This window comes from Salvelinus alpinus, chromosome 5 (genome assembly GCF_045679555.1).
Source record: "Salvelinus alpinus chromosome 5, SLU_Salpinus.1, whole genome shotgun sequence".
Classification (NCBI taxonomy): domain Eukaryota; kingdom Metazoa; phylum Chordata; class Actinopteri; order Salmoniformes; family Salmonidae; genus Salvelinus; species Salvelinus alpinus.
In genome coordinates, this window is record NC_092090.1 from 21,105,674 (window position 1) to 21,118,704 (window position 13,031).

At 40.7% G+C, this 13,031-nt stretch overlaps 1 protein-coding gene across 2 annotated transcripts in view; it reads left to right on the forward strand.

The window, feature by feature from the left end:
• Positions 1-13,031, forward strand: part of ankdd1a (ankyrin repeat and death domain containing 1A) — a 51,327-nt gene that overhangs the window by 25,322 nt on the left and 12,974 nt on the right. Inside the window, exons 3-4 of one of the 2 annotated variants that reach the window (XM_071400892.1) lie at positions 6,068-6,166; positions 12,331-12,429. In XM_071400892.1, coding sequence (XP_071256993.1) covers positions 6,068-6,166; positions 12,331-12,429 — 198 coding nt within the window. The remainder of the gene's footprint in view (positions 1-6,067; positions 6,167-12,330; positions 12,430-13,031) is intronic. The other variant, XM_071400893.1, reaches the window with a different exon arrangement.

Below are 13,031 nucleotides of genomic sequence, written 5' to 3' on the forward strand. Positions count from 1 at the left end.
TCTCTCTATCATGTTGTTTCTCTTTCTCCTCTATCATGTTGTTTCTCTCTCCTCTATCATGTTGTTTCTCTCTCTATCATGTTGTTTCTCTTTCTCCTCTATCATGTTGTTTCTCTCTCCTCTATCATGTTGTTTCTCTCTCCTCTCTATCATGTTGTTTCTCTCTCCTCTATCATGTGGTTTCTCTCCTCTATCATGTTGTTTCTCTCTCTATCATGTTGTTTCTCTCTCCTCTATCATGTGGTTTCTCTCCTCTATCATGTTGTTTCTCTCTCTATCATGTTGTTTCTCTCCTCTATCATGTTGTTTCTCCCTCTATCATGTTGTTTCTCTCTCTATCATGTTGTTTCTCTCTCCTCTATCATGTTGTTTCTCTCTCATCTATCATGTTGTTTCTCCCTCTATCATGTTGTTTCTCTCTCTCTATCATGTTGTTTCTCTCCTCTATCATGTTGTTTCTCTCCTCTATCATGTTGTTTCTCTCTCCTCTATCATGTTGTTTCTCTCCTCTATCATGTTGTTTCTCCCTCTATCATGTTGTTTCTCTCTCTATCATGTTGTTTCTCTATCATGTTGTTTCTCTCTCTCCTCTATCATGTTGTTTCTCTCTCTCCTCTATCATGTTGTTTCTCTCTCCTCTATCATGTTGTTTCTCTCTCCTCTATCATGTTGTTTCTCCCTCTATCATGTTGTTTCTCCCTCTATCATGTTGTTTCTCTCTCTATCATGTTGTTTCTCTCTCTCCTCTATCATGTTGTTTCTCTCCTCTATCATCTTGTTTCTCCCTCTATCATGTTGTTTCTCTCTCTATCATGTTGTTTCTCTCTCCTCTATCATGTTGTTTCTCTCTCTATCATGTTGTTTCTCTCTCCTCTATCATGTTGTTTCTCCCTCTATCATGTTGTTTCTCTCTCTATCATGTTGTTTCTCTCTCCTCTATCATGTTGTTTCTCCCTCTATCATGTTGTTTCTCCCTCTATCATGTTGTTTCTCTCTCTATCATGTTGTTTCTCTCTCCTCTATCATGTTGTTTCTCTCTCTATCATGTTGTTTCTCTCTCCTCTATCATGTTGTTTCTCTCTCTATCATGTTGTTTCTCTCTCTCCTCTATCATGTTGTTTCTCTCTCTATCATGTTGTTTCTCTTTCTCCTCTATCATGTTGTTTCTCTCTCCTCTATCATGTTGTTTCTCTCCTCTATCATGTTGTTTCTCTCTCTATCATGTGGTTTCTCTCTCTATCATGTTGTTTCTCTCTCTATCATGTTGTTTCTCTCTCTATCATGTTGTTTCTCTCTCTATCATGTGGTTTCTCTCCTCTCTATCATCTTGTTTCTCTCTCTATCATGTGGTTTCTCTCTCCTCTATCATGTTGTTTCTCTCCTCTCTATCATGTTGTTTCTCTCTCTATCATGTTGTTTCTCTCTCTATCATGTTGTTTCTCTCTCTATCATGTTGTTTCTCTCTCTATCATGTTGTTTCTCTCTCTATCATGTTGTTTCTCTCTCTCCTCTATCATGTTGTTTCTCTCTCTCCTCTATCATGTTGTTTCTCTCTCCTCTCTATCATGTTGTTTCTCTCTCCTCTCTATCATGTTGTTTCTCTCTCTCCTCTATCATGTTGTTTCTCTCTCTATCATGTTGTTTCTCTCTCCTCTATCATGTTGTTTCTCTCTCTATCATGTTGTTTCTCTCTCTCCTCTATCATGTTGTTTCTCTCTCTATCATGTTGTTTCTCTTTCTCTATCATGTTGTTTCTCTCTCCTCTATCATGTTGTTTCTCTCCTCTATCATGTTGTTTCTCCCTCTATCATGTTGTTTCTCCCTCTATCATGTTGTTTCTCTCTCTATCATGTTGTTTCTCTCTCCTCTATCATGTTGTTTCTCTCTCTATCATGTTGTTTCTCTCTCCTCTATCATGTTGTTTCTCTCTCTATCATGTTGTTTCTCTCTCTCCTCTATCATGTTGTTTCTCTCTCTATCATGTTGTTTCTCTTTCTCCTCTATCATGTTGTTTCTCTCTCCTCTATCATGTTGTTTCTCTCTCTATCATGTTGTTTCTCTTTCTCCTCTATCATGTTGTTTCTCTCTCCTCTATCATGTTGTTTCTCTCTCCTCTCTATCATGTTGTTTCTCTCTCCTCTATCATGTGGTTTCTCTCCTCTATCATGTTGTTTCTCTCTCTATCATGTTGTTTCTCTCTCCTCTATCATGTGGTTTCTCTCCTCTATCATGTTGTTTCTCTCTCTATCATGTTGTTTCTCTCCTCTATCATGTTGTTTCTCCCTCTATCATGTTGTTTCTCTCTCTATCATGTTGTTTCTCTCTCCTCTATCATGTTGTTTCTCTCTCATCTATCATGTTGTTTCTCCCTCTATCATGTTGTTTCTCTCTGTCTATCATGTTGTTTCTCTCCTCTATCATGTTGTTTCTCTCCTCTATCATGTTGTTTCTCTCTCCTCTATCATGTTGTTTCTCTCCTCTATCATGTTGTTTCTCCCTCTATCATGTTGTTTCTCTCTCTATCATGTTGTTTCTCTATCATGTTGTTTCTCTCTCTCCTCTATCATGTTGTTTCTCTCTCTCCTCTATCATGTTGTTTCTCTCTCCTCTATCATGTTGTTTCTCTCCTCTATCATCTTGTTTCTCCCTCTATCATGTTGTTTCTCTCTCTATCATGTTGTTTCTCTCTCCTCTATCATGTTGTTTCTCTCTCTATCATGTTGTTTCTCTCTCTATCATGTTGTTTCTCTCTCCTCTATCATGTTGTTTCTCCCTCTATCATGTTGTTTCTCTCTCCTCTATCATGTTGTTTCTCCCTCTATCATGTTGTTTCTCCCTCTATCATGTTGTTTCTCTCTCTATCATGTTGTTTCTCTCTCCTCTATCATGTTGTTTCTCTCTCTATCATGTTGTTTCTCTCTCCTCTATCATGTTGTTTCTCTCTCTATCATGTTGTTTCTCTCTCTCCTCTATCATGTTGTTTCTCTCTCTATCATGTTGTTTCTCTTTCTCCTCTATCATGTTGTTTCTCTCTCCTCTATCATGTTGTTTCTCTCCTCTATCATGTTGTTTCTCTCTCTATCATGTGGTTTCTCTCTCTATCATGTTGTTTCTCTCTCTATCATGTGGTTTCTCTCCTCTCTATCATCTTGTTTCTCTCTCTATCATGTGGTTTCTCTCTCCTCTATCATGTTGTTTCTCTCCTCTCTATCATGTTGTTTCTCTCCTCTCTATCATGTTGTTTCTCTCTCTATCATGTTGTTTCTCTCTCTATCATGTTGTTTCTCTCTCTATCATGTTGTTTCTCTCTCTATCATGTTGTTTCTCTCTCTCCTCTATCATGTTGTTTCTCTCTCTCCTCTATCATGTTGTTTCTCTCTCCTCTCTATCATGTTGTTTCTCTCTCTCCTCTATCATGTTGTTTCTCTCTCTATCATGTTGTTTCTCTCTCCTCTATCATGTTGTTTCTCTCTCTATCATGTTGTTTCTCTCTCTCCTCTATCATGTTGTTTCTCTCTCTATCATGTTGTTTCTCTTTCTCCTCTATCATGTTGTTTCTCTCTCCTCTATCATGTTGTTTCTCTCCTCTATCATGTTGTTTCTCTCTCTATCATGTGGTTTCTCTCTCTATCATGTTGTTTCTCTCTCTATCATGTTGTTTCTCTCTCTATCATGTTGTTTCTCTCTCTATCATGTTGTTTCTCTCTCTATCATGTGGTTTCTCTCCTCTCTATCATCTTGTTTCTCTCTCTATCATGTGGTTTCTCTCTCCTCTATCATGTTGTTTCTCTCCTCTCTATCATGTTGTTTCTCTCCTCTCTATCATGTTGTTTCTCTCCTCTCTATCATGTTGTTTCTCTCTCTATCATGTTGTTTCTCTCTCTCTATCATGTTGTTTCTCTCCTCTATCATGTTGTTTCTCTCTCTCCTCTATCATGTTGTTTCTCTCTCTATCATGTTGTTTCTCTCTCTATCATGTTGTTTCTCTCTCTATCATGTTGTTTCTCTCTCTCCTCTATCATGTTGTTTCTCTCTCCTCTCTATCATGTTGTTTCTCTCTCTCCTCTATCATGTTGTTTCTCTCTCTCCTCTATCATGTTGTTTCTCTCTCCTCTATCATGTTGTTTCTCCCTCTATCATGTTGTTTCTCTCCTCTCTATCATGTTGTTTCTCTCTCTATCATGTTGTTTCTCTCTCCTCTCTATCATGTTGTTTCTCTCTCCTCTATCATGTTGTTTCTCTCCTCTATCATGTTGTTTCTCTCTCCTCTATCATGTTGTTTCTCTCCTCTATCATGTTGTTTCTCTCTCTATCATGTTGTTTCTCTCTCTATCATGTTGTTTCTCTCTCTCCTCTATCATGTTGTTTCTCTCTCCTCTATCATGTTGTTTCTCTCTCTCCTCTATCATGTTGTTTCTCTCCTCTATCATGTTGTTTCTCTCTCTATCATGTTGTTTCTCTCTCCTCTCTATCATGTTGTTTCTCTCTCTCCTCTATCATGTTGTTTCTCTCCTCTATCATGTTGTTTCTCTCTCTATCATGTTGTTTCTCTCTCTATCATGTTGTTTCTCTCTCTCCTCTATCATGTTGTTTCTCTCCTCTATCATGTTGTTTCTCTCTCTCCTCTATCATGTTGTTTCTCTCTCTCTCTATCATGTTGTTTCTCTCTCTATCATGTTGTTTCTCTCTCTATCATGTTGTTTCTCTCTCTCCTCTATCATGTTGTTTCTCTCTCCTCTATCATGTTGTTTCTCTCCTCTATCATGTTGTTTCTCTCCTCTATCATGTTGTTTCTCTCCTCTATCATGTTGTTTCTCCCTCTATCATGTTGTTTCTCCCTCTATCATGTTGTTTCTCCCTCTATCATGTTGTTTCTCTCTCTATCATGTGGTTTCTCTCTCTATCATGTGGTTTCTCTCCTCTCTATCATCTTGTTTCTCTCTCTATCATGTTGTTTCTCTCTCTATCATGTGGTTTCTCTCCTCTCTATCATCTTGTTTCTCTCTCTATCATGTTGTTTCTCTCTCTATCATGTTGTTTCTCTCTCTCCTCTATCATGTTGTTTCTCTCTCTCCTCTATCATGTTGTTTCTCCCTCTATCATGTTGTTTCTCTCTCTATCATGTTGTTTCTCTCTCCTCTATCATGTTGTTTCTCTCCTCTATCATGTTGTTTCTCCCTCTATCATGTTGTTTCTCCCTCTATCATGTTGTTTCTCCCTCTATCATGTTGTTTCTCCCTCTATCATGTTGTTTCTCTCTCTATCATGTGGTTTCTCTCCTCTCTATCATCTTGTTTCTCTCTCTATCATGTGGTTTCTCTCCTCTATCATGTTGTTTCTCTCTCTATCATGTGGTTTCTCTCCTCTATCATGTTGTTTCTCCCTCTATCATGTTGTTTCTCTCCTCTATCATGTTGTTTCTCTCCTCTATCATGTTGTTTCTCCCTCTATCATGTTGTTTCTCCCTCTATCATGTTGTTTCTCTCTCTATCATGTGGTTTCTCTCTCTCCTCTATCATGTTGTTTCTCCCTCTCTCATGTTGTTTCTCCCTCTATCATGTTGTTTCTCCCTCTATCATGTTGTTTCTCTCTCTATCATGTGGTTTCTCTCCTCTCTATCATCTTGTTTCTCTCTCTATCATGTGGTTTCTCTCCTCTATCATGTTGTTTCTCTCTCTATCATGTGGTTTCTCTCTCTCCTCTATCATGTTGTTTCTCCCTCTCTCATGTTGTTTCTCCCTCTATCATGTTGTTTCTCCCTCTATCATGTTGTTTCTCTCTCTATCATGTTGTTTCTCTCTCTATCATGTGGTTTCTCTCCTCTCTATCATCTTGTTTCTCTCTCTATCATGTGGTTTCTCTCCTCTATCATGTTGTTTCTCCCTCTATCATGTTGTTTCTCCCTCTATCATGTTGTTTCTCCCTCTATCATGTTGTTTCTCCCTCTATCATGTTGTTTCTCTCTCTATCATGTGGTTTCTCTCCTATCTATCATGTTGTTTCTCCCTCTCTCACCATTCTCATTATGTTTTCTCTCTTTTCCTCCTATCTCTCTCGCTCTCCACAGGCAGGCCGTACAGCGCTGCACTGGGCGGCAGGGGCTGGGAACGAGCAGGCTCTACGTCTGTTACTAGACCATAATAATGAGGTGGATGTGGAGGACAGTGTAGGTACACACACACGCTCACACACACACTCACACTCACACTCACACACACACACACAAACACACACTCACACTCACACTCACACACACACACACGCTCACACACACACTCACACTCACACACTCACATACACACTTACACTCACAAACACACTCACACTTACACACACGCTCACACTCACACTCACACACTCACATACACACTCACACTCACAAACACACTCACACTTACACACACGCTCACACTCACACTCACACACTCACATACACACTCACACTCACAAACACACTCACAAACACACTCACACACTCACAAACACACTCACATACACACTCACACTCACATACACACTCACACTCACAAACACACACTCACATACACACGCACACTCACACACACACTCACAAACACACACTCACATACACACTCACACTCACACTCACACAGACGCTCACTCTCACACTCACACTCATGCTTACACACACACTCACACTCACAAACACACACTCACATACACACTCACACTCATGCTTACACACACACTGACAATCACAAACACGCACTCATACTCACACTCATACAGACAGTATTTTATTGTGGTCTATGGCCTGACAAAGTTTATTGCAGTTACTCAGCCATGATCTGCATTTTCTAATGAACTGTGTGTAAAATTGCTCATAACATCCCACCTTTGTTTATAAGCCCATGAGACAAGTCTGTCTCTGTAATGCAGTTCATTTGGGTGTACAGTGAGGTAACAGTTAGAGACACCTTCATATTCATCACCGTAGATGTGGGGGGTCCTAGAAATGACCTTACTCAGTTGTTCTTGTCTGGTTCTCTGCACAGACACACACAAAAGTGCATGCTCGCACATGCACACACACTCACACGTATGCACGCACGCACACACACACACACACACACACACACACACACACACACACACACACACAGTAAACACCCTTTGTCTCAGGACACTGGCATTATAATGACTGTGATGATGAATATTTCATCAAACACAAGCAAGACACAGACAGGCAGTCTAAATGGTGATTTAATGTGTTTTGCCACTGCAATGTGTGGACTGCGTCCTGCTTGTGCTATTACAATATTCTTAATTACAACAGACAGATAAGATTGTAGCCTACATTCTAAATTAACCTACAAAGTATTCAGACCCGTTGACTTTTTCAACATTTTTTTAGGTTACTGCCTTATTCTAAAATGGATTCAACTGTTTTAATCACTTTTCAATCTACACAAAATAGCCTGTAATGACAAAGAAAAAACTGGTTTCTATACATTTTGAAATAAAAAACTGAAATATCACATTTACATAAGTATTCAGACCCTTTACTCAGTACTTTGTTGAAGCACCTTTGGCAGCGATTACAGCCTCGAGACTTCTGGGTAGGACGCTACAAGCTTGGCTCACCTGTATTTGGGGAGTTTCTCCCATTCTTCTCTGCATATCGTCTCAAGATCTGTCAGATTGGATGGGGAGCGTCGCTACACAGCTATTTTCAGGTCTCTCCAGAGATGTTAGATTAGGTTCAAGCCCGGGCTCTGGCTTGGCCACCCAAGGACATTCAGAGATTTGCCCGAAGCCACTCCTGCGTTGTCTTGGCTATGTGCTTGGGGTCGTTGAGCAGTCTGAGGTCCTGAGCGCTATAGAGCAGGTTTTCATCAAGGATCTCTCTGTACTCTGCTCCGTTATTCTTTCTCTTGATCCTGACTAGTCTCCCAGTCCCTGCCGCTGAAAACATCCCCACAGCATGATGCTGCCACCACCATGCTTCACCATAGGGATGGTGCCATGATTCCTCCAGACATGATGCTTGGCATTCAGGTCAAAGAGTTCAATCTTGTTTTCATCAGACCAGAGAATCTTGTTTCTCATGGTCTGAGAGTCCTTTAGGTGCCTTTTTGCAAACTCTAAGCGAACTGTCTTGTACCTTCTATTGAGGAGTGACTTCCGTCTGGCCACTCTACCGTAAAGGCCAGATTGTTGGAGTGCTGCAGAGATAGTTGCTCTTCTGGAAGGTTCTCCCATCTCCACAGAGGAAATCTGAAGCTCTGTCAGAGTGACCATCGGGTTCTTGGTCACCTCCCTGACCAAGGCCCTTCTCCCCCGATTGCTCAGTTTGGCTGGGTGGCCAGCTCTAGGAAGAGTCTTGGTGGTTCCAAACTTCTTACATTTAAGATTGATGGAGGCCACTGTGTTGTTGGGGACCTTCAATGCTGCAGAATTGTTTTGGTGTACCCTTCCTCAGATCTGTGCCTCGACACAATCCTGTCTTGGAGCGCTATGGAAAATGTTTGCTCTGACATGCACTGTCAACTGTGGGACCTTATATAGAAAAACATCTCCACGCATGATGCTGCCAACACTACGCTTCACTGTGGGGATGGTTATTTAAACATTTTTTATTTAACCTTTATTTAACCAGGTAGGCCAGTTGAGAACAAGTTCTCATTTACAACTGCGACCTGGCCAAGATAAAGCAAAGCAGTACGACAAAAAACAACACAGAGTTACACATGGGATAAACAAAAGTACAATCAATAACACAATAGAAAAATCTATATACAGTGTGTGCGAGGTAAGGCAATAAATAGGTCATAGTATCGAAGTAATTACAATTTAGCAAATTAACACTGGAGTGATAGATGTGCAGATGATGTTGTGCAAGTAGAAATACTGGTGTGCAAAAGAGCAAAAAAAGTAAATAAAAACAATATGGGGATGAGGTAGGTAGTTGGATGGGCTATTACAGATGGGCTGTGTACAGCTGCAGCGATCGGTTAGCTGCTCAGATAGCTGATGCTTAAAGTTATTGAAGTTATTAAGTCTCCAACTTCAGCGATTTTTGCAATTCGTTCCAGTCATTGGCAGCAGAGAACTGGAAGGAAAGGCGGCCAAAGGAGTTGTTGGCTTTGGGGATGACCAATGAGATATACCTGCTGGAGCGCGTGCTACGGGTGGGTGTTGTTATGGTGACCAGTGAGCTGAGATAAGGCAGAGCTTTACCTAGCAAAGACTTATAGATGACCTGGAGCCAGTGGGTCAGCCGAATATGTAGCGATGGCCAGCCGATGAGAGCATACAGGTCGCAGTGGTGGGTGGTATATGGGGCTTTGGTGACAAAACGGATGGCACTGTGATACACTGCATCCAATTTGCTGAGTAGAGTGTTGGAGGCTATTTTGTAAATTACATCGCCGAAGTCGAGGTTCGGTAGGATAGTCAGTTTTACGAGGGTATGTTTGGCAGTGTGAGTGAAAGAGGCTTTGTTGTGAAAAAGGAAGCCAATTCTAGATTTAATTTTGGATTGGAGATGCTTAATATGAGTCTGGAAGGAGAGTTTACAGTCTAGCCAGACACCTAGGTATTTGTAGTTGTCCACATATTCTAAGTCAGAACCGTCCAGAGTAATGACGCAAGTCGGGCGGGCGGGTGCGAGCAGGGATCGGTTGAAGAGCATGCATTTAGTTTTACTAGCGTTTAAGAGCAGTTGGAGGCCACAGAAGGAGTGTTGTATGGCATTGAAGCTCGTTTGGAGGTTAGTTAGTTAACACAGTGTCCAAAGAAGGGCTAGATGTATACAGAATGGTGTCGTCTGCGTAGAGGTGGATCAAGGAAACACCAGCAGCAAGAGCGACATCATTGATATATACAGTGAAAAGAGTCGGCCCGAGAATTTAACCCGGTGGTACCCCCATAGAGACTGCCAGAGGTCTGGACAACAGGCCCTCCGATTTGACACACTGAACTCTATCTGAGAAGTAGTTGGTGAATCAGGTGAGGCAATCATTAGAGAAACCAAGGCTGTTGAGTCTACCGATAAGAATACAGTGAGTGACAGAGTCGAAAGCCTTGGCCAGGTCGATGAAGATGGCTGCACAGTACTGTCTTTTATCGATGGCGGTTATGATATCGTTTTGTATCTCAGAGTGATGCGAGGTGTTGGGTTTGCGCCAGATATAGCGTTTTCCTTGATGGCCAAAAAGCTCAATTTTAGTCTCATCCGACCAGAGTACCTTCTTCCATATGTTTGGGGAGTCTCCCACATGCCTTTCGGGCAAACACCAAACGTGTTTACTTATTTTCTTTAAGCAATGGCTTTTTTTGCCACTCTTCCGTAAAGCCAGCTCTGTGGAGTGCACGGCTTAAGGTGGTCCTATGGACAGATACTCCAATCGCCGCTGTGGAGCTTTGCAGCTCCTTCAGGGTTAACTTTGTTCTCTTTGTTGCCTCTCTGATTAATGCCCTCCTTGCCTGGTCTGTGAGTTTTGGTGGGCGGCCCTCTCTTGGCAGGTTTGTTGTGGTGCCATATTCTTTCCATTTAAAAAAAATGGATTTAATGGTGCTCCGTGGGATGTTCAAAGTTTCAGATAGTTTTTATAACCCAACCCTGATCTATACTTCTCCACAACTTTGTCCCTGACCTGTTTGGAGAGCTCCTTGGTCTTCATGGTGCCGCTTGCTTGGTGGTGCCGCTTGCTTAGTGGTGTTGCAGACTCTGGGGCCTTTCAGAACAGGTGTATATATACTGAGATCATGTGACAGATCATGTGACACTTAGATTGCACACAGGTGGACTTTATTTAACTAATTATGTGACGTCTGAAGGTAATTGGTTGCACCAGATCATATTTAGGGGCTTCATAGAAAAGGGGGTGAATACATATGCACGCACCACTTTTCAGTTTTTAATTTTTTAGTATTTTTTTGAAACAGGTTATTTTTTAAATTTCACTTCCCCAATTTGGACTATTTTGTGAATGTCCATTACATGATATCCAAATAAAAATCTATTTAAATTACACGTTGTAATGCAACAAAATAGGAAAAATGCCAAGGAGGATGAATACTTTTGCAAGGCACTGTATGCTTGTCATAGGCAAGGACTGGGGAGTTATTTTAAATAAAAAGAAACAGAATGAAGTTAAGCGCAGGCAACATCCCAGAAGAAAACCTGGCTAAGTCACTGGGTGTAACGATGTGCGCTGAGAGTCGGGAAGCAAGTTCAGGGAGTGAGTGTTTTAATAAAATGGTGACAGGTGTGCGCCATAACGAGCAGCCTGGTGACCTAGAGGCCGGAGAGGGAGCACACGTGACACTGAGAGACAAATTCCCCTTTCAGCAGGACAATAACCTAAAACACAAGGCCAAATATACACTGGAGTTGCTTACCAAGACAACATTGAATGTTCCTGAGTGGCCTACTGTAGTTACAGCTTTGACTTAAATCAGCTTGAAAATCTATGGAAAGACTTGAAACTGGCTGTGTAGCAATGATCAACAACCAACTTGACAGAGCTTGAAGAATCTTTCAAATAATAATGTGCAAATATTGTACAATCCAGGTGTGCTCAGGTGTGATTCTAACATGTATTGACTCATGGGTGTGAACACTTATGTTAATTTGATCTTTTTGTATTTAATTAACAATAAATTAGCAACATTTTCTAAAAACATGTTTTCACTTTGGCGTTATGGGGTATTGTGTTAAGATGGGTGAAAAAAAGCAACAATTTCATCCATGTTGAATATCAGGCTTTAAAACAACAACATTTGTAATAAGTCAAGGGGGTAAATACTTTCTGAAGGCGCTGTATATATTATATATGAGGCAGGGATGTAGGCTACATAATCCTGTATATATTATATATGAGGCAGAGATGTAGGCTACATAATCCTGTATATATTATATATGAGGCAGAGATGTAGGCTACATAATCCTGTATATATTATATATGAGGCAGGGATGTAGGCTACATAATCCTGTATATATTATATATGAGGCAGAGATGTAGGCTACATAATCCTGTATATATTATATATGAGGCAGGGATGTAGGCTACATAATCCTGTATATATTATATATGAGGCAGAGATGTAGGCTACATAATCCTGTATATATTATATATGAGGCAGGGATGTAGGCTACATAATCCTGTATATATTATATATGAGGCAGAGATGTAGGCTACATAATCCTGTATATATTATATATGAGGCAGAGATGTAGGCTACATAATCCTGGAGATCAAATTGGCTGCGGGTCCAGAACAGGGGGAGTTAAAGTGAACAGCAGCAGCTACTTAGAAGATGTGTGTGTTAATTATATTTGTACAACATGCTGTCCCTTCTCAGTTTGGTATGAATGCTCTGCTGCTAGCAGCCTGGTTCGGTCGCCTCAACATCCTACAGATCCTCGTGGCCTCTGGAGCAAAGCTCAACTCTGAAAACAAAGTAAGTTATTCAATTAATTACATGAATTGACCAAATTCAATGGAACGGATCCTACCCTTAATGATGTAGAAATGTGGATAGGACTGCATCATGCAATTTCCTTAGTGTTTTTAGTGTTTTAATTGTGTCTATTGTGTTACAATTGTGTCTAATTGTAACTAGTCATAGCTTGTGGAATTCAGGCAAGCAATATGCTGTTTGTATTTACGCCTATGCACACAAAAGAAAACCCAACTTAACCAATTGCTTAATCAGGGGTTCTCTGTGAGGGGTGGACTTCAAAAGGACAAGAAGTTGAGCTCATGTGTTCAAGTTTGATCACTCAACAAATACTGCTCGAAGTTGGCTGAATTTGAACAAGCTTGTTGAGTAAAATTAAATTCATGTTTGCTCAAAACCAAACCTATCATCTTCATATTTCCCTGCGGGTTGCCTTTCAGAATTGTTTGTTGATGAATCTTATGCTACATTTTTCTGAACTAACCCAATCTGTTAGTAGTTGGACTTATTGCACCAGTTACTGAGATGGCTGTTCCAGTTTAGATGATTTAGGTCTCATTAATCAAACTTCTCTACCCCAGCAGTCAATTTTGGATATCCTT